This window comes from Tinamus guttatus, unplaced genomic scaffold (assembly GCF_059628265.1).
Source record: "Tinamus guttatus ecotype Peru unplaced genomic scaffold, ASM5962826v1 Tinamus_guttatus_pri_ptg000033l, whole genome shotgun sequence".
NCBI classification, from domain to species: Eukaryota; Metazoa; Chordata; class Aves; order Tinamiformes; family Tinamidae; genus Tinamus; species Tinamus guttatus.
In genome coordinates, this window is record NW_028288567.1 from 6662110 (window position 1) to 6680888 (window position 18779).

Sequence of the window (18779 nt, forward strand, 5' to 3'; positions counted from 1 at the left end):
TGCATAGGATTTGCTTCACTATTTGGGAGCATTTTTGATGCAGAAGACAGATAAAAGCATCTATTTTAAATAGAAGAAAATGGGTTTGGACAGGAAAGCATGCAAAATTACTGCTGAATTAATTTCAAAATAATGATCTTAAAACTATACAGAATAACAGAAGCAAGTCCTAAAGGGGCTTTTGACTTGACATGATAAAACTGTCTTCAAAGAGCTTTTTTCCCCTCCTCACATACTTTACTTCCATCTGATTTCCAGCTCTTCCTGTTGCACAGATTCTGCAACAGTTACTTTCCTAAAAAACATAACTGAACCAGCAGTAAGAATCTCAATATTATGGTTGGAACCATCTACCTCCCCCTGACTGGACTGTTTCTTATATAACTCTACAGTTTCTTACCCACAGAACAGGGCATACAGTGACATACTTCTCCTTCCGAGATCTCCCCTGCTGGGCTTACGTAGCAAACACCTGCACTTCATTCCATAGGTTTAGTAAAGAGTGAAAGATTCAACAGTGCAAAATACAACAGATAGGAAAACAGCTGAGCAATGTTCCACCTGGAACAGGGTTATTTTGGAGTTACCTGTCCATAATCAATTTCCAGTGGGTAAAACTTTTTGGGATATTTAGTGAAGTTCTTTGAATGCCAAGAATTGCCCGTTTTCTCTTCATACAGATTTAGAAAGTGCTCAATAGCGTCCTCTTTTGATGGCATCTGCTCCAGCTTGTTACTCCCGATGACAGTGCCCACGCGACCCCAAGATCTGAACACCCAGTATCTAGAGAAGTGAAATGTGAGAGAAGAACAGATGTAAGATCTCTGCCTCGATCTCAGTCCAAATGAAACTCATCCTGCACCAACTATGTGAGTAGATGTTCTCTATCAGCAGCTGCAGGAGAGCAATGATAGCAAACAGCCACTACGGAGCATGTGTACAAGCACTGGGGTAAAAAAATAAAAACCAAACAACCAACCACTAGCAACCCAACGGAAACACATTAGACCAATAGCCCTGAAAGTAAGTACATGCAGGAAAGAAGAGGTTCTAATCACTTCAGTCAGTGATTATCAACAAGGCAACGTGCAACTAAATCCAGGGCAGAAACAAGGTGAGTAATGACAGCCATTAGCCTTCCTGGATTACTGCACATCCCTTACTTGCTTGGAGGCCCAGCACCATAAAGAAAGAACCCTTCCCATTTCTTTGCTGCCTTCAGTAATGCAACCCCTCTGCCCGCATCAGATGAGACTGGAAAGCTGAAAACACATCACTGTACCCTGGCCAACAGTGCATTTTTTAAGCCTCATGATACCAAATCAGGGCCACGTAACAGGGGAACTGCCACAATCTGGTTTTGTTTCCCAAGATTATGGCTCTGCAATTAGAAAACAAAAGTAGATGGAGAATATGGGAGAGACCCCAAATATGGGGGATTCCACTGGTTTTCCTATCAGTCAGTTAACCTAATCATACCAACTACATATCACTTGTTCTTCTCAGGATGCAGGAACTAACACTTGTAGATGCAATTCAGCAAACTTACTTCCTAGCTATCCTTTTGTCAATACCAAACAGAAATCTCCATATAGAGCAGGGATCTCCCCAGAAGGACTTATTTTTTAATATGTGTGTATATTGCCTTTATATATATGCCTTTATATATGCCTTTATCAGTTTGTCCTCAAAAGACATTATTCCTCACACACAATCCAGTATTAGAAAAAAAGAAATGAACAAGAATATTTCTAGGAAAAACTAAACCTACCTGCTCTCTCTGTCATCCTCCAGCAGTTGCAGTTTATAATAAGAATTTGTTCCTTTCACAATATCTACTAGCCCAAGGGTTGCACTGAAAATCTTTCCAGCTTTTTCAAAGACATGAGCAGAATCCTCCAAACCTACAGAGGAAAAAAAAAAAATAGAACACAGAGGAGGTTACAGCCTTAAATCTCCTTTCTGAATGTATATTAACCGAGATATTTTGATACGGTTGTGCAGATTTAAACAAAAACACTAGAAAAATAACAATCATATGCTTATTCTGCACTACTTAGAAGTTTTTTTTTTCTTTTTAATAAATTGCAAGCATGCACTTTTGAGATATACAAGCGGGAATCTGAACTCCAACTTGAGGAAAGGGGATGGGGTGTAGGGGGAAATCAGAACTTTTGGCCGAAGACAATCTAAGACATAGTTAACACTGCATGACTAACTGGAGACATTCTTGAGGGCTTTGCAGGCATCCCTGGAGAAAACAGACTGAAGAAACTAGGACTATTTACTATGCTATGAATAGTATAGTATGAATTCTCAGAAGACCTGCTGTGCACTGTAGGTTTTGGACAGTAGCACCAATTGCCCTCCAAAAAGCCTAGACCCAGATGCAGCTTTTCACATTAGACATGCAGCTTCTGCTGGCTGAGCCTTCATTCCCTCTACTGACAGGTGCTCATCAGCTGAAGTAGGTGCGCTCCTTAGCTTCATCTGTCCTGAAAACTGCACTAGGAAATGCTGGAATATTTGATTTTAGGTGTTAATATTCTTACTTTGACAGAAAGAAAAAACAGTTTAAAAAAAAATCAGCTTCAACTTTTACCACTGCGAATCTAAACCTTTTATCCTTTTACAAAATACATAAATAAACATACAGTTTGCAAATAAACTTGGACCCCGAGGACTACACTGCAGGCACAGCCATTTCTATCACTCACCTGAATCAGGATCTACTGCTGCTCCACCCTTAACCGTTAGCTTCATTTTCTTTTCAGACTTGCTAGGACCTGCAAGGAAAGGGAGTGAAGCTTTTTTCCAGGCACATTTACAAGGGAGACAACATTTACATTCTCCATTTGTGCAGTTATCGCCTGAAAAGGGTATGAGATCAGATTCCTTGTATAAGGACAGTAGGACTTCAATGGCTCTTCACCTTGCTTTAGCAGCTAATTCACAACCTCCGCATCCATATTGTAATTTAAATGAAAGACAAGACTCCTCAGGCATTTGCTGTTCTCTCCCTTTCGGCCTAGAAGGGTGGACTCTATTGCTCTTTTCATCTGCATGGCAGATGAATCCCACTTGAACACCCTTAACTGAAGTTCTGTTTAAAAATCTTACAGACTATGTAGGACATTCATGTCTCTCCGAGATCCTACTGCTCTGACGCAGCCTGGTAGTAACACACTCAACTGCAAGACAGAAACCAAAGCTTGGAGGACCTGGAGAAGCATGGTTTCTGAAAAACAGGTGAGCAGACGAGAAGATTTTGTTCACTTCCCATCATCAAAATGCAAACTTGTTATAGTTTAGGTGAAGAGTGCTGCTGGTGGTGTTTTTTGCCCCCTCCTCGTTAACAAAACAAAAATCATGTTTGCACACAGTAGAGCAAAGATTCACTGCTCTGGACCCCAGCATTTTTTCCTCTGGGTGCACTCTTATGATCACTTAAAGGCAGCCCTGCTTTGGGGTTTCATAAAATCATAATCACATAATTACATAATCATTATCATAAAAAAGGGGGAGAGAACTCAGGAAAGGGTGAGGCTGGATATATCCAGGGGTGCTTTGAATACGCAGCACTGAGCAGGTCTGCTGTTATTCACCTTGCTCCTCCTTGACTTTCCCAGCACTCTTCATATTTGATGGCTTGCTGCACTTCCCATCTACGGACACCTCCTGGTGCTCCATTTTCACTTCTGCACCCCAAGGTGAAAGCGCATGGAGGGAGAGAAGCTCCTGAAAGCCCCTGCTGGAGGTTTTCACATCTTGAAGAAACTCCTCTGAGACCACACGGACTTTGGCCTCCTTCACTTCTTCCATCTTCTTGTTCATTTTCTCCACATCCTCTGCAAGGGCAGGAGGGGAAAGGGAGAGGGGAAAAAAAAAAAAAAGGCAGTTTTCAAACTCTAGCCCCCACCGCTGGCCATATTTCATGGTCATGCAATGCTCTGTGGAAATGCAGTTTCACCACATTCTTTGGAAAGCAAAAGCCCCAGCAGCCTTCACAAAGAACTACCACCATATTTTACCTTGCTGGCCTAGATACTGTCCCCTGCTGGGACTGAGCTGGAGCTGCACAGCCCTCGTGGGCTGCCTGGCAAGTGGAAGCAACTCTGCTCAGACTCAGACTCTTAAGCCCAACACAACATGAAACCAGGCCTGTAGCTGCCAGCAGAAACCCAGTGCAGACACAGAGCCCTGCTGATCTTGGGGACTGCTGCCCTCACGCCACCACAGCTGCCCCCAGAGCTCTTCTCCAAAGCAAGCATGGGCAGCAGGCACAGGGCCTTTGTCCCACTGAGGGCAGCCACAGTCTGTGCAGAGTGCTGAGCTCCAGCTGTCATAGACCTGATAGAGCCCTACTGCACAATCTTAAAGGATCGAAGTGCTAGTAGACTCAACCAGCACACTGTCTATACTTTTCCAAGCACACTGAAAACCACACTGAAAATCATGTGCGCACACACACATGCCCTAATCCAAACACAAATCAACAGAAAGATGAGGACAGTGTTTCCTTTCTTAACCCAGAACTGGGTTCTGGGTTCTGCTGGGTTCTGCTACTGAACTGGGTTCTGCTACTGAGCTACCAAAAACTAAACTAAACTAAACTAAACTAAACTAAACTAAACTAAAATAAAAATCAAAGCAAGGCCGCTCACTCTGTGTGCTGATGCAGAAGGTGGCCTTGTTAGCACTTCCAGTCATCTTTCCTCCCAGGTCTTCCACAATGCCCTTCACCTCCTCCTTGGTTTTGGACAGCTTGCCAAGAACCAAGATCTTCATGTTTGTCAGTGGTTTATCTAGGGGTTTGGAAGCAACACAGTACATGAGCAATGGGAACAGAGCCCCCCCAGACAAATAATAAGCACTGCAGGACAGAATGCTGCAAGCTCAGGAAGATCAGCCCAGCAGAAACAGATGAGGGTCCAAGTACTAGGCAAGTGGGAGAACAGTCCCCTTTCACATGGGAAAGGCCACAGCCCAGCATCTCCCAACACACGAAAGGGTTCATAAGGAATGGGTGGAAGGCAGGGAAGATGGATATGCAGCTGCATTATTTGCCTGCATCTTTTTCTATTAGTCTGCTTTAATGCGGTGCTACTGGAAACTCTGCACTGTTTCTCTCTCCCTTCAGTGCTTCTGTTTTCAAGGAGCTGGAGAAGGAGGATTGCCTCTCACACAACACTATGTCCCTGCATGTGACATGGTATCTTCTGGTCTTGATGTTGCAGCTGACCTACAGCCTTGTGCTCTCTTAATCATGCCATCTCCATAGCAAGTCAGGAGTGAACTGGTAACCAACGGGGGCTCCATCAACCTGCAGTGCAAACACTGACACAGCGACCTTTGTGACACAGGTAGCCCGAGGACACTGCAAGTGCCTAAGGGCTCTCTGCACTGCATAAAGAAGTATGAATCTGAGCATAATGAAGTACCGACTCTGGTTTACAGATTGAGTTTTTGTTTGCTTTTTAATAAAAATTACTCAGGCTGCTAGCAACCGAATAACCCAAGTTTAATTCTGGTCAACAGCTTGAATTTACCTTTAGGGTATATTGAGGTTGAAATCAACTTGCTAAAAAAAAAAAAAAAAAAAAAAGACCTAGGCTACTTTGTCTTTATCGCTACAATAACATAATTTGGCTAAAATTAGAGGAACTCTCACCCTTTTCACCACATAACTCCTTACTCCCCAAAGCTGTGGCCAGGACTAAATAAGCTGAAAAAGAAAATATCACAGTTCTTAGGTGACAGGTCGCATCCTTGAAGCAGGCAACTCCTTCCAACAGCCTACGTGGAATTGCTGGAGCCTGACCTTTTGCCACTTTGCAGGGTGGAGACAGCACATCTATTTTGCACAAGGGAGGTCAGTGGTTGGTAAAGCCAAACCCAGACAGAGTATTTTAAATAACCCCTTTTCCATAAAACTGAACACTGTGGATATGGAGTAGCTGGCACTGTGATGTTCCCAGAATAAGGTAAGCAAGAAGGCATTTCACAGCAGCGTTCACGTGAGACAGGTTTTGGAACAAGGGCCTCAAGACTTTTAATTCATTGCAAACACACCATTCCCTCATCACTATCAAGAGCTCAAAACAATTTCTAAGATGACAACTGGGATCCTGAGTGCATATCCCCAGAAAACACACCAATACAGGGACTCCAAAAATGCACCAGTAGCATTTTCCTGTTCATCAAATCTTGTTGCTAGTTGCTTACCTGTGGGTGTGGATACGGTCTCTGCCATAGGAACAGACACGGATGGTGGAGGAACAGAATTCACAGTTGCAGCCTCTGGAGGGAATATCCTGTCCTGCCTTTTACACTTAAATTTCTTGAGATAGGGAATTTCCCGAAAGTCCTGTGGAACAGAAGCACAAATAGAGTTAACACAAACAAACACTATTGCAAGACTTAAAGACTAAATCTAGCATTAGCCAGATCTTGGCATTTACTGCCGCTCTCAAAAAGGATTTCCAAGGCATTCATACTAAAGTAGACAAACGCCCATTTTACTGACTGAGAAAACAAAACTAGAAAAAGAAAAATGACTGTTTTCAAGTCAAAAAAACAACATCTCTTTCAATTCAGCATCATTTTGCTGTTTATCGCTGGATTTCCCCACTGCCATAGTGGTTCACAACTGCAGCAAATTCTGCTCAACACTGCCTGTTGCTCACTCAACATTTTTACAAGTAACATCAATTAAGAAATGCATTTCAGATCATCAAATTCACAATAAGCACCCACCTTTGGGATTACCCAGTCTTTCCTGTTGGGCGTCTGTGTTTTAGCAACACACTTGGTCCAGGCAGTAATATCCCCTGAACAGTAGTATGCATCACTCTTGAATACAAACTGCCCCTTACACTCCTCGCAGGGGAGCAGAGCTCCAAATGCCATCCCATCTGCTACTCGGTCCAAAATCTAAAGCAACAAAGAATGCAAAACAGGTCATGACAGAAAGAGATTGGAAGCTTGCACACTACATGACGCTGGATGGGCAACAGAAAAAAGAACTGCAGGGCTGTGGGCACACACTTCCTGTCACATGTACGTTGCACATAAACCAATACTGTCAGAGCTATTTGATTTACAGTGTCTCAAAGACATGACACTACATTTCTCCCATCATGTTGTACCTGCTCACACCTCTAACTTGTAATCTCTTCCAGGTAGGCTTTGCAGTCAAGACAGCAACACCTACTACACCACCCCTGGCCAGTGCAGAAACAGCGAAGGAAGAGACCCAACATAGCTTGTGAGAACAAAAGCACTCGGGGGGACAGGTTGGTTTAGGCAGGCCCAATTTTCCTACCTAGAAAGTGCATGCTTCTTGACCATTTTGCACCTGGACACTTCTCACACCCCATCCCAAACTCCTTTCACAGCGTCTTAATAAGTACATGCCACAACCAGCTTGCTGTTGAAGAGCCAGCAGCAACAAAATATGAACCAGTTTGTGCATGGCAGAATAAGGACATATCACTAGGACCAAGAAGCTGAACTGGGCCTACAACCACCACATGGCTCCTTAATGAGTAAGTGTAACAGCTACAACACCATTCTAGGGACAAAAGGACTGGGTTTTGCACTCAATTTTTATCTGCTGCATGATGCTAGGAAAGTGCTTCAAACCTGTGGACCTTGCAGCAATGTGAGTTTGGGTCAGCTTCACCAATGCAAGGATGCAGTACACATGCAAAGCAACTACGCCTCAACTCACGGCATTCTCCCCGGAGGGTACTTCCTGCTTGTTGGCGATCAGCAGCTCTTTCAGGTCATTAGTGGAGCAGACCTTCCTCAGCTCATCCTTGATGCCCCAAATCAGCTCTGTCTGCTCCTGTTGACAAAAGCTGGAAGTTTAGGCACTTGCAGTCAATTGCCTTTTAGGATTAACACTCCTGAAAGAGCAAATTGTGAACAAGGTTTCAACAAGTCCATTGTATCTCACAAACAGCCTGTGAGGAGTACCACAGATCAGTAGCTTTACTGAAATGGAGTTACATGTTTTACTCCAAACACCTGAAACAGGTCTTTAAAGCAACAGGCTTCAGATTTTGGGACCACACCACGGCAACAACACATCTTGTCTCTTCTCAAGATCACACATGGATAGGACAACCTGTGGAATTCTGTAAATACCAGTGCCCCTGTCACATACACCTGCAAAAAAACGCTGTGGAGTAGTATTTATAACACTAGTACAACAGAAAAAGATAAAAATCATACTAGCAAGGCAGCCAGTTTTCAGGTAGAAACACATTGGTACTTCTATCAAACTTACACCTTTGATGAGTTCTCAAAAGCTTTTGTAAATACCACTCAACTAGTTCACACTGCATAAAGCAGAGATGTTACAGCCAAGCCCTGCAACAAAGCGTGGCAAGCCCCCAGCAAGCTGCTGTCCTTGTTTTAAGCCACCAGAGCCCAAGAGCTGATCCCTAAATTAACCTGATCTATTCTAAATCCTGTATGACAGCATCGAAACCTGCAAAACACCTCACCTGTGCTTTGCTAAAGATTAAGCTACCATCACACAACAAAAAAGAAAATTCCAGTTCAAAGGCAGATGCTCCATTTTTCTACAGCTCCATTAGGACTTCAATTTTAGCAGAAGCTGCTATTAATTTTTTCTTGGACAGTACCTATTCAAACTTTCCACAAATACAAAACTCCTGAAGCTCCCTCAGATATTCTTCCCCCCAGTATCTGGAAAACAAAAAGTAGAAAGCTGTGATTTATCACATGTTCTACTTAAGAACTGAACACAGCTCCCCAGAGGGTGAAAAAGGTATGACTTCTCATTAAATTAATTAACACTCTACTCCTGTTTAATTTCTGCAACAAGCTAACTGTTTGTTTCCCAGATCTTCCACAACACTCAACCTCCGAATAAACCTCCAAGTTTCAACTACTACAACCAGACAATACAGGAAGGAGCACAGAACCAACTTCCCTGAGAGAGAAGGTGCTTAGCCTAATCTATCTGAATCCAGTAAACACAAATCCTAGAATTTTCCTTCCTGATCTTTCAGTGATGGCTGCAAGGAGAACTACGTTCAGCAAAGCGTTAATGAAAAGGGATCCTGTGTGCCAGGACACAAAGACCAGCTGCCTCCTGTGCTGCAATCCTACTTTAATTAGTGCCTGTCACTATGCTCCAAGAGGCAGTTTTACAAATCTGATTAGCTAAAACTCACCTTCAGCATTTTCTCCTGTTTTGATTCTTTCTCTTTTTCTTTTTTCTGCTTCTTTTTTGCAGTCACATTTCCATCAACCTCTTCTCCTTTTCTCTTTCTAATACAGAGGGAAAAAAAAAAAAAGACATGAAAGGGAGGGAGTGTGCAGCAGTTACCTGAGCACACTTTGTTGTGTCTGCAGAGACACAACTATCCTGAATTTCGGCAAGCAAGCCTCCTCCCCCCCCAACTTTTTTTTTTTTTTTTCAAACTTCTCAATGCTGGATTGTAGATATGTGTTTAGATATTTAGATCTGCAAAGAGAAAGCTTTCATTGGGTCAGCATGCATAGAGATATTGCACAGGATAACGGTTTGACCTAGCAGAACACAAAGTATTGCAACATTTGGACTTTCAGGAATATTCAAACTTGTACGAGTTAACTCAAAGGCATCGACAAACCATCGACTACATCTACACATACCGCTCAATGTAACCTGAAGAGCTATAGCAAGTCAGGTTAAGAGACTACTATGCCTTCCAGCTGCTTGACTTTTCAGTTCAGACAGTACATACTTTTGAGATAAACGACAGCAAACACAGTAACTTTAATAGGCCAGCACACTGGGAAACTAGGTTATTTCCCAGATACTTCCTCCTTTCTGATATCAGAGACTTAACTCTTATCTAAAGAGAAATTATCTGCTCATTAGCTACTTCCAGGGTGATACTGGTTTCATGACATCCTGTTGTGCAGTTCTGTGTGAGTAATTTTATTGTTATTAGTTGGCGCCTTAGTTGGCAGGGAAAATTTTAGAAAGCTTTGCTCCAGAAAGGCTGGAGAGAAGAGGAAGCCAAATGAAAGCCAAGAGGATTTTGACAGATTTCATAATTACAGAAGATCTCAGTAGAAGATCGCTTACGTTTCCAGAGACGGGTATCAGCCTCTTGGTCTGCCTAGTTTCAAAATACATCAACACCAATAAATGAACTCAGTCAGTGTTTTCACGATGAGAAAATGAAGGGGAGTTTTACCCCATTGAGACAGAGCATGAACAGTGCTTAGATCTCATGCTTGATTTTGAGAGCACTGCTATCACTTCTGAACAGCAGCCAGAATAACCTGGGCTCAACTTTGTCTTAACCATCAGTCACAGCTTATAAAGTTAACATTCTCTGCAACTATTCTACAGCTTTAAACATTTCACCTTCCAGCTTTACTACCTTTAGGACTGACCTAGTGCTAAAGCTTATCAGCTATAAAACCAAAGGATGATATTAAGAGCCCTCTCCTTGAAGATTCATGCATTAGCAACCTGTAAATTCTATATAAACTGTCCTGGGTCTGAGGTTGGGCCAAATTCTAGTTTTATTTGCAACTGCTACCAGTAGCCCTTCATTAGCACCTCTGACCAAGAACAACTTTAGCCATTTTGCAAACTCGGATGGTGCTAATTTTAGAAGATTCCTCGTTTCATCTGTCCTCCTGCAAGGTCCCGCCAGTCTGAGGTGGGGTTATACTGCAAATGACTCTGCCTCAGCAGACACACAAGCAGCAGTTGCTTGTATTTCACAAGAAAAGCTCCATATTGCTTGCTTGGGCTGCAAGTGTGACCCAGAGTAGCAATGCTGGGACAGCTCAAATGCAGCCCTGCCTTCAAATATCTCCAGAACACACAAATTGCACTCTCCTCGCCCTTCCCTGCGTCTGTGTTCACAAGCGGCAAGGCCAGAGTGTCTGCTAAGCCCACAAGTGTGTTAACCACAGGGATCATGTTTTTGGAATGTGCTACAGGATTTTAAACCTGTAACAGGTACCCAGCATTACGTGAGAAAAACATCCCAGATGAACCACAGCGTGCTTTGCTAGGTCTTCCCAAGCTAGAGGCTTTCATGGTATAAGCATCTGTGTTGGGAGCTCAAGTGCAGTGTGGAACAGACCCCAGTGCCCAGGGCACTTCTCTCTGGGCAGCCCCAGAAGCAGGCTGGCCCCAGCAGCACCCGCTCCTAGGCGCTAACTCGCCCCTCTTCGAAAGCAGTGGAGGCAGCAGAGAAGCTGCAGGAAGCCGACCCCAGCAGGCCCCAGAGGAAGAGGTCCTAGAGCCAAGGAAAAGCCTCCAAATCCCATAGGCTTGCTTTTGGCAGCTTCTCCTCAGCATGCAGGGGGCAGTGGGCAGCCCTTCCTTCTTCCAGCCACCTGAGAGAGCTGCACTGCTCTTCTGCATTGCAGGCAGTGGTTTAAAGCTGTCGGTCACCAGCTCTGTTTCATCAGGAGCTCAGCAATGCCAGGGACTTAGTAAGCACTAATTATCATTTTACAAAGCTCAGGGAAACGAAACCAAAGCTGATTCCATCTCACACGTGTATACAAGCTACAGATGGGAAGTTTTGGAATAACTAACTAAAAACCTGCTCTCTGACTTATACATGCAATAATTTCATCTCCTGTGCCCCGTCAGTCTTCATACATTCAACTTGCCTAGCTCAACAACTGGCTTAAAAAGATTGGTACTTGCTGGCCAACATAAGTCACTTCTGCTCACCAACATAGGAGATCGAGGACCACAAATTTCATCTCAACTTTGAAGAAGCTGAAGAGGGAGGCAGACTGACCCATTCCAGCCTGGCCTTTTCTTACCATTTACTCTGTTTTTCATGTTCCCCTCCCTACAATGGAAGTGAAGAAGAAAGGAGTCATGGCAATCCTGAATAAAGCCAGTAAGAGCCACAAGGAGCAAAAGGAACTCGCCATCTCTCTTTAAAGACTGACGGATTGCTCCTGACATGAGTACTTGCACTTAATCCAGCGCTGCATGACGTTGTCTCTAGAACAGCATTTACTTCTGTCCTTGGGGAAGCTAATGCATGACAGCAACTCTACCCAGGCAAGCAAGGCCTGGAGCAGGAAGACCAAACATACTCTGCCACAGCAGCACAGCCGCTCTTGCAGTTCCCACATGAGTAGAGAGGCATTCCCTCCTGCATAGCAGCATCCAGCAGGGAGGCCAGAGCCTCCTTACCTGGCACTGCAAAGGGTTGGCACTCGGGCACAGCAGCTCTCAGCTGGGCGAAGGTTGAGGTGCCTCACCCAGAGCTGGCTACAGAAACCAGGACCCTTGCAGGAAACCTTCCTGTTTTTGTCCTTCAGGGGAAGGAGTGCCCCAACCTACTCTAGATGCTTGGTGCCTTTTACACAAAATACACACACAGTGCCACAGCTCTTACAGAAAGGGCTGACAGGGAAGCCCGAAAGTCTTCTGAGCTCCTCCACGGAGATGGGCTAGGCATGCAGAAGCAGCACGCAAGTTTGGACGTGTAGTATCCCAGCTGCAGAGACAATATTTGAGTCAAGATATAATTTGGAACAGGCAGACATCTTTAAGATCATTTCTGGAATCTGACCTACAGCAGATGCTGTAATGTCATTTCTGTAAGATGCTGTAAATTCTGCCATTAATTTCTTTTATCTGATTGAAAGCACAAGATGAATCATCAGAGGTATCTCCATCTTATTCACTTTTTTTCCTCCTCCTCTTTCTTCAGAATTCCTATGCTTTCTTGAAAATCACCAGGTAGAAAGCATACTATCATTCTTCACTTACCCAGTTTATTTGACAGACTACATTTTCAACTGACCCTTAACAGCTTTAGCTCAAGCACCCAGCCTAAACAGCAAGAAAAAGGTAGTGAGGCATAAGAACCAGCCAGCACCTTCATGGTTGAGGGGCTTGCTCATGCAAGGAAGATGAGAGGTCTTGCTGCTTTTCTGGCATGAGATCCTGGTTTACACTACCTTACCTCACCCATCTAAGCCTTTTTCCACTGCAGTTCTCTAGGCTTTTATTTACACAGTGACTTGGCAAGCTACACTGCGGCCTATCTCCACAAAGCCTTCATAGTTTGAATAGCATCCCAGCAGCAGCCCAGGAAAGGAGAGGCAGGGCGGACAACCAGCCCTTGCACAGTCACATTTCTAGTGCTCTGCCAAAGACCTGGGGGAAAACTAAAAATATCCTTCTATCACTCTCGCACTGCTCTGGGACAAAGCACAGCACTCATCTCTGCACAAAAAGCAGAGACTATTTGAAGAGCTGCAAGTAAATTAAACCACTGAACTTCTCTGCATGTAGCAGGCTGTAAATAGAAGCAAAGTGCCCGTGTGAAAAGATGGCAGGTTGCCTGGCATCTTCACACTCTGAAGGATCGCAGCCTGCAGTCCTTCAACTGAGTTAGCAGAGAAATGAGGCACATGACAGGGCTCCCAAAGGAGCTTTTGCTCCCGCAACACTGTAGGACTCTCTGCGGCACCATGTCTGAATGTTTCTGGAGGAACTGTTTCCAAGCTGAGCATAAAGTAGAAGCTTAATGGCAGCATCTAAGTGACACACGAACAGCTCAGGATGACATTCAGATGGACACGAGGTTCTAAACCACACCCTGTGCCCAATCACACATATCTGGAGGACCAATGCTGAGAAAGACTGCGCAGATCCACGATACCTATGTTTGCTCAGAACCCAACACTGGCCTCACTGGACAGTTTAACACTGAATCCTGGTACAAGAGCGCTGAACTCAGTCTACAGTGCATATGCAGAAGCCTGAAATCTTAAAACATAAGCTCTTTTCTCTTTGCAGACCTCAGCAACACCTCAAGTTCCCTCCTACATGAGTACTATGCAACAGTAGCTTGAATTATGATTTGTAAGTCTTATCTAAGTCACTTCATAAACAAATAACAAAACCCTAAATTAACAGAGAAAGATTGACCAAAGCTAAGCAGAAATCTGGAAGTACTTTTCTGTCACGGGCCTCTAACTAGAAATTTTATATAAGGCAATGACTTTTCAGTCTTAGCATAAAAGACAAACGAGAACATCCAAGGGTCAGCACTACTCAGCCAGCACACACCATTACCAGATTCAGTGCCTGTCACAGATGAGCAGTTCACAGGTAAGACATGTCAAGTCAATTCTCTAATAAGTGGCTAGAGCACAGGAATTATCACTGCTAACACAAGATCACACAGAAAACACAAAGCCCAGCATCCATTGTACACAACACACATTTTATGGCTGAAAGCCTTACATCAGTTTTCTGAGTCACAGCTGCTTGTTTCTATGCTTTCTGTAAGCAGTCCCTTGGACTGTCTGTTGTCACATGCTTAATACCACAAGAGCAAACAGCATCTCCTACAACCACTATTCATTTTAAGAGAGACAATAGCAATGAAAAAAAAATAATCATAGACACATTTGAAGACAAGTAAAAGCTCCTTTAGGTACTACACAAGCCTGCACTCTGTACCTACCCTTCATTCTTAGAAGCCGGAAGCTGCTTCTTCAGAGTTTCTTTGTCCTCAGCTTTCAAGCTCCCGAAGCCCAGGAGCTGAGTGGCCCCGTACGTCGGGAGGAAGCCCAGCTCTGCTCTGCGGCTCACGAAACAGTCCGGGTGGTACCAGTTATCTATCATTCCCAACTGGGGCTTTTCAGGATGCACCATCTTCTTGGAGATTCGGATCTGGCCCTGAGGCAGGTTAAACACAAGAGGAATTATTAGGATGCCCTAAAAAAGGCAAAGTGTTAAAGCTCATTACAAATATAATTCCTAAACAGCTGCACAGCAGCAATGTTCCCTGTATCAAAACCTTTAACTTTCATTACAACTCTGTCACTTAACCTCCTCTGTTTTTCTGAGTTGAATTTCTCCACATATTTCAGTTTGAAAGAAACGATCCCAACTGAAGGAAAGTTGGGAGCCCAGCATTTTAAGTAGTTTTCGACTCAAGAAACCGCTCCAACAGGTAAACTACCTGCAGCCTTAGCTCCCTGCAGCCTTTACTCATTCAACTCCTTGACCGCCAGTAAAGTTAGCATAAGCAAAGCTCACACAACCAAACCCTATGCAGCGAACTCCAAAAGCTTTACACTCCCTAACATTGGGCAGCAGGGCTAATAAGATCCAAAAAGCTGAAAGTTTCTCATCACATCTCACTAAAGCAAGTTACTTTTCAGATTCCAACAACTATTTGTTTCAGGTGTTTTTAGACCCCAGCCCTGCACACTCCACAGTCTCCAAGGTCTCTGCAGAAAGAAAGATCCCAGGACTGAGTTTAGAGCCACCCAGGTGAGGGCTGTTCACATCCATCAGTACAGAGAGGCTTTGAGCTTCCTTTGGCCAGCACAGATTAAAAGCAGAGCGTGGAGACATGTTCAACTCCATGGCAGGATGTGTCGTTAATAAGCTGCACCCTCGATTTGTATGGGGAGTTAATACAGATACACTGGTCTTGCTGAGCGGCACCCTTGACACACTCCAACAGGCAGCAAAAGCCAGAGTTTGCGGGGCTTTTCTTGCCACAGAAACACGGGCAAGGACTACTACAGTCTGCTCCAAGCACAAAGAAGCGCCAGCAGGTCTAAGGCCCACGTTCAGACTGAGGACACAGCATTCACTGCCCAGATGCAGCTGCTCATTGCACACAGGGGTGCAGCTTGCAAGTGCCTCCTGTACGCAAGACGGACAGGAAGCAAGCATAAAAGTGCTGCTTGAACTGGGACTGGTGGCAGAAAAGACAAGAGTTAGACAGCTAAAGAAAAGCTCCTCACCTTTTCTATTTTCTGTTCACAGCCTTTGCAAGTACTTCTGTTGGACTTGGCATATTCTGCAGCAAAGTCATTTAAGCTCTTCTCAGCCTTGCCACCTCCTTCCTGGTCTCCTTTTCCTGGAGCACAAAGGCAAATACAGAGTTTGACTTAAAAGACATTCTTTTATTACTATTATTATTATTATTATTCTCTGTCTCAGATTGCTGGTAGATTAATAAGACCCAGTGAACCATCTGTCAATAATCTGAATACAGAATAGAATAAAAATAAATCAGCCCATGTTCAAGAGCACACTTTTTAAGCAACCAACTAACAACTGTAGATGACTGCTCATTGAACGATTTTTGAAGACTCTTCAAAGAGCACAGAGCTGGACTTTTTAACCTCTTTTCTAGAGAGGTGTAAAATCAGATCTTATTGAAAAACTTACTGCATTCACAAATACATTAAACAGCTGTGCTTCAAAACACAACTCTTCCCAAGTGCCAGTTTCCTTTTGTTGTCATATTACAACAACAGGTATTGATCTAAAACAATATCATCAGCTTATACAGAGATTCGGTGGCTCAGTTTTAGTTTGGGACTTGGTTATAGCTTTAGTTCTGGACCCAGATCCTTCCCACTCGCTTCTCTGACTCTTTAGGTCACTGTTTAAAGATTGCAAACAGCCACCAGACCCATGTGCTACCGTGATGATATTATTGAAATAATATACAGCAGGAGCGTTTGCTAACATTAGGGAACTGAAACCAAAACACACCAGTCACAAAAATAAAAATATCTGTCAACACATGTGCCAAGTGCCTTGTTCCTTCCTTGTTGGTTTCAGAGGCTGGACCAAGCTGTCAGCTTCCTAGTCTGCAGTGAGCAGCCACCTGGGCAATTCTGCCTGTGTCACTTCCTGAAGGGACACACAAATCAAATAACTGCAATCTGTCAAGAGGTCGAAGAGAGAAAGCTTCCTGTTAAATCTCTGACACACTAGGACACTGCTGCTTACCTCCTCCAGGCCCTCCAGTTTCAATGGCTTTCTTGATTTTCTCCTGATCTTCCCATCGGAGCTCAGGGAAGCCGTCAATGTCCGCGTGGTTCACAATTCGAGCCCGCTTCCAGAAGCAGCTGTAGTGATGCCAGTGTGGGACTTTGCCATCAAACATGGGCGACTAGGAAGAAAACAGAATTAGGCCAGGATGAAGTAAATCTGAAGGGAAGGGAAAAAAAAAAAAAAAAAAAGGGAGAGAGAAAGAGATCTGGCTAAACACAACATTGTGGGGGGGAGGGAGGGAGATTTTTTTTATTTTCTTTTCTTTCAATTGAGATGTATCTGCAGTTAAGGACAAAGTCCAGGACGAAAACCAGCGTGACCCACAAGATGCCTGGAGAGAGGTCCCATCAAAGAGGGCACACAGAAAGCACTGCCCCAGGTTAAACAGTTTGCCCCCCTGTTGCTCTGTCTTTGCACGTCACTCAAAGCTCGCACCCGCAACATGCCTGTACCCACTTGTACCTCTCCTTGCGAGCAAGGAGAGGTTTCTTCTCAACGAGAATCAGGCCATCAGCAGGGATGAGCAATCAAAACAGAGACAGCAGATGAAACCCCTGCTAAAACAATACTGAGCTTATCTATTACAGCCTCCTTCCAGGGAACTGCAGAGGGGAAACTGACTGGGAGCTTTGGAGCGCAGGCCGTTCAGCACCAGGGTTCCCCCACGACCCAGCTCCCTGCGCAAGGAGCAAGCGCAGAGTACTGCCTCGCCAGGACGCTCCGTCGTGACTCAGACACGTGCGGCACCGACTTGGCATTGCTCCGGCTACCAGGGAGGCAACACAACCACGCAGCGGTTTGGCTCCAAGTGGCGTACACGAATAACGGCTGCACCAATAACACACAGCGCCGTGCTATTATTATTATTATTATTACTACTGGAAATAAGCGCTTAACGAGCTAGAAAGGCCTCCCGTCTACCGCTTACGGACGGGAGCACCGAGTACGCGCAGGACGAGGAGAAAAGGGCCGCCAAGGGTCGCGGGGCGGCACCGGGAGCCGCGGATGACTCCCAGCCACCCCCGGAGGTCGCAGCCTGGAGGCTTCGGGAGAGCCGCGCCCAGTGAACCAGGCCGCTCTCGCCCCCCTGCCCCTAAACCTCGGTTTCCCGAGCAAAGCTGGAGAGGATCCCGGATCCAGGCGGGGTGGAGGGGGACCCAGAGGGCAGCATCGGTTAACACGGGTGGTTGTGTGGGATGCAGCCCCCACGGCCGCCCCCAATGGCGGCGAGAGACAAAAGGCAGCGGCAGCACGTGCAGGCCGCGCGGGGCCGCCCGGCCCCGAGGCTCCCCCCGCCGTCGCCACCGCTGCTGGCTCCTCCTCGCCGAGAGGAGCCGGGCCCGGGAGCGGGAGGGAAACACCGGCGCGGGGGCGGCCCCCGTACCTGCACCATGAGCGCGAGGCGCAGCGAGTCCTTGGCGATGCTCTCTCCGCACTTCTTGCAGGAGGCGCGCCCGCTCTTGGCGTACTCGGCCCGGTACAGCTTCTCCGACGGCTCCGCCATCGCCGCTGCCACCACAGTCCCCACTCCAACCGCCGCCTCCAACGGCCGCCGTGCGCGCCCCCTCCGCGCGCTCGAGCCCGCCGGGAGCACTAGCCGAGCGCCGAGCAGCCCTCCGCGCCCGCCGCCGCTGCCGCCTGGCGGATCCGCTACTCGGGTGTCGGCTGAGCGCGCCTGGCAGCGTCTGGAACGTTCCGCCTCGCGACAGGGCGTCAATGGGGGGCGGGAGCGGCGCGGGCCTCGCGGGGTGGGGCAGGCTGTGCGCGTGCGTGCACGGGCGCGCGGGCTCGTGTGTGTGCACGTGTGTGTGCATGTGTGTGCATGTGTGCGCACACACATGAGCCCGTATGTATCTGTGCGTGTGCATGTGTGGGGGGCATGCATGTATGCATGTGTCTGAATGCATGCGTGAACGCATGTATGTGTGTATATCTGTAC

At 45.7% G+C, this 18779-nt stretch overlaps 1 protein-coding gene across 1 annotated transcript in view; it reads right to left on the reverse strand.

Annotated features, from left to right (window-relative positions):
* The window catches only part of PARP1 (poly(ADP-ribose) polymerase 1), a 29476-nt gene extending 11093 nt beyond the window's left edge, over nt 1-18383 (reverse strand). The window contains exons 1-13 of the mRNA XM_088532679.1: nt 18225-18383; nt 16784-16958; nt 15796-15902; nt 14499-14713; nt 9210-9306; nt 7733-7849; nt 6757-6933; nt 6226-6367; nt 4665-4805; nt 3606-3848; nt 2718-2786; nt 1772-1904; nt 588-783 (exon numbers count right to left, since the gene is read on the reverse strand). Coding sequence (XP_088388805.1) covers nt 588-783; nt 1772-1904; nt 2718-2786; nt 3606-3848; nt 4665-4805; nt 6226-6367; nt 6757-6933; nt 7733-7849; nt 9210-9306; nt 14499-14713; nt 15796-15902; nt 16784-16958; nt 18225-18344 — 1932 coding nt within the window. The 5' untranslated portion in view covers nt 18345-18383. The remainder of the gene's footprint in view (nt 1-587; nt 784-1771; nt 1905-2717; nt 2787-3605; nt 3849-4664; nt 4806-6225; nt 6368-6756; nt 6934-7732; nt 7850-9209; nt 9307-14498; nt 14714-15795; nt 15903-16783; nt 16959-18224) is intronic.
* Between the last annotated feature and the right edge of the window lie 396 nt (nt 18384-18779).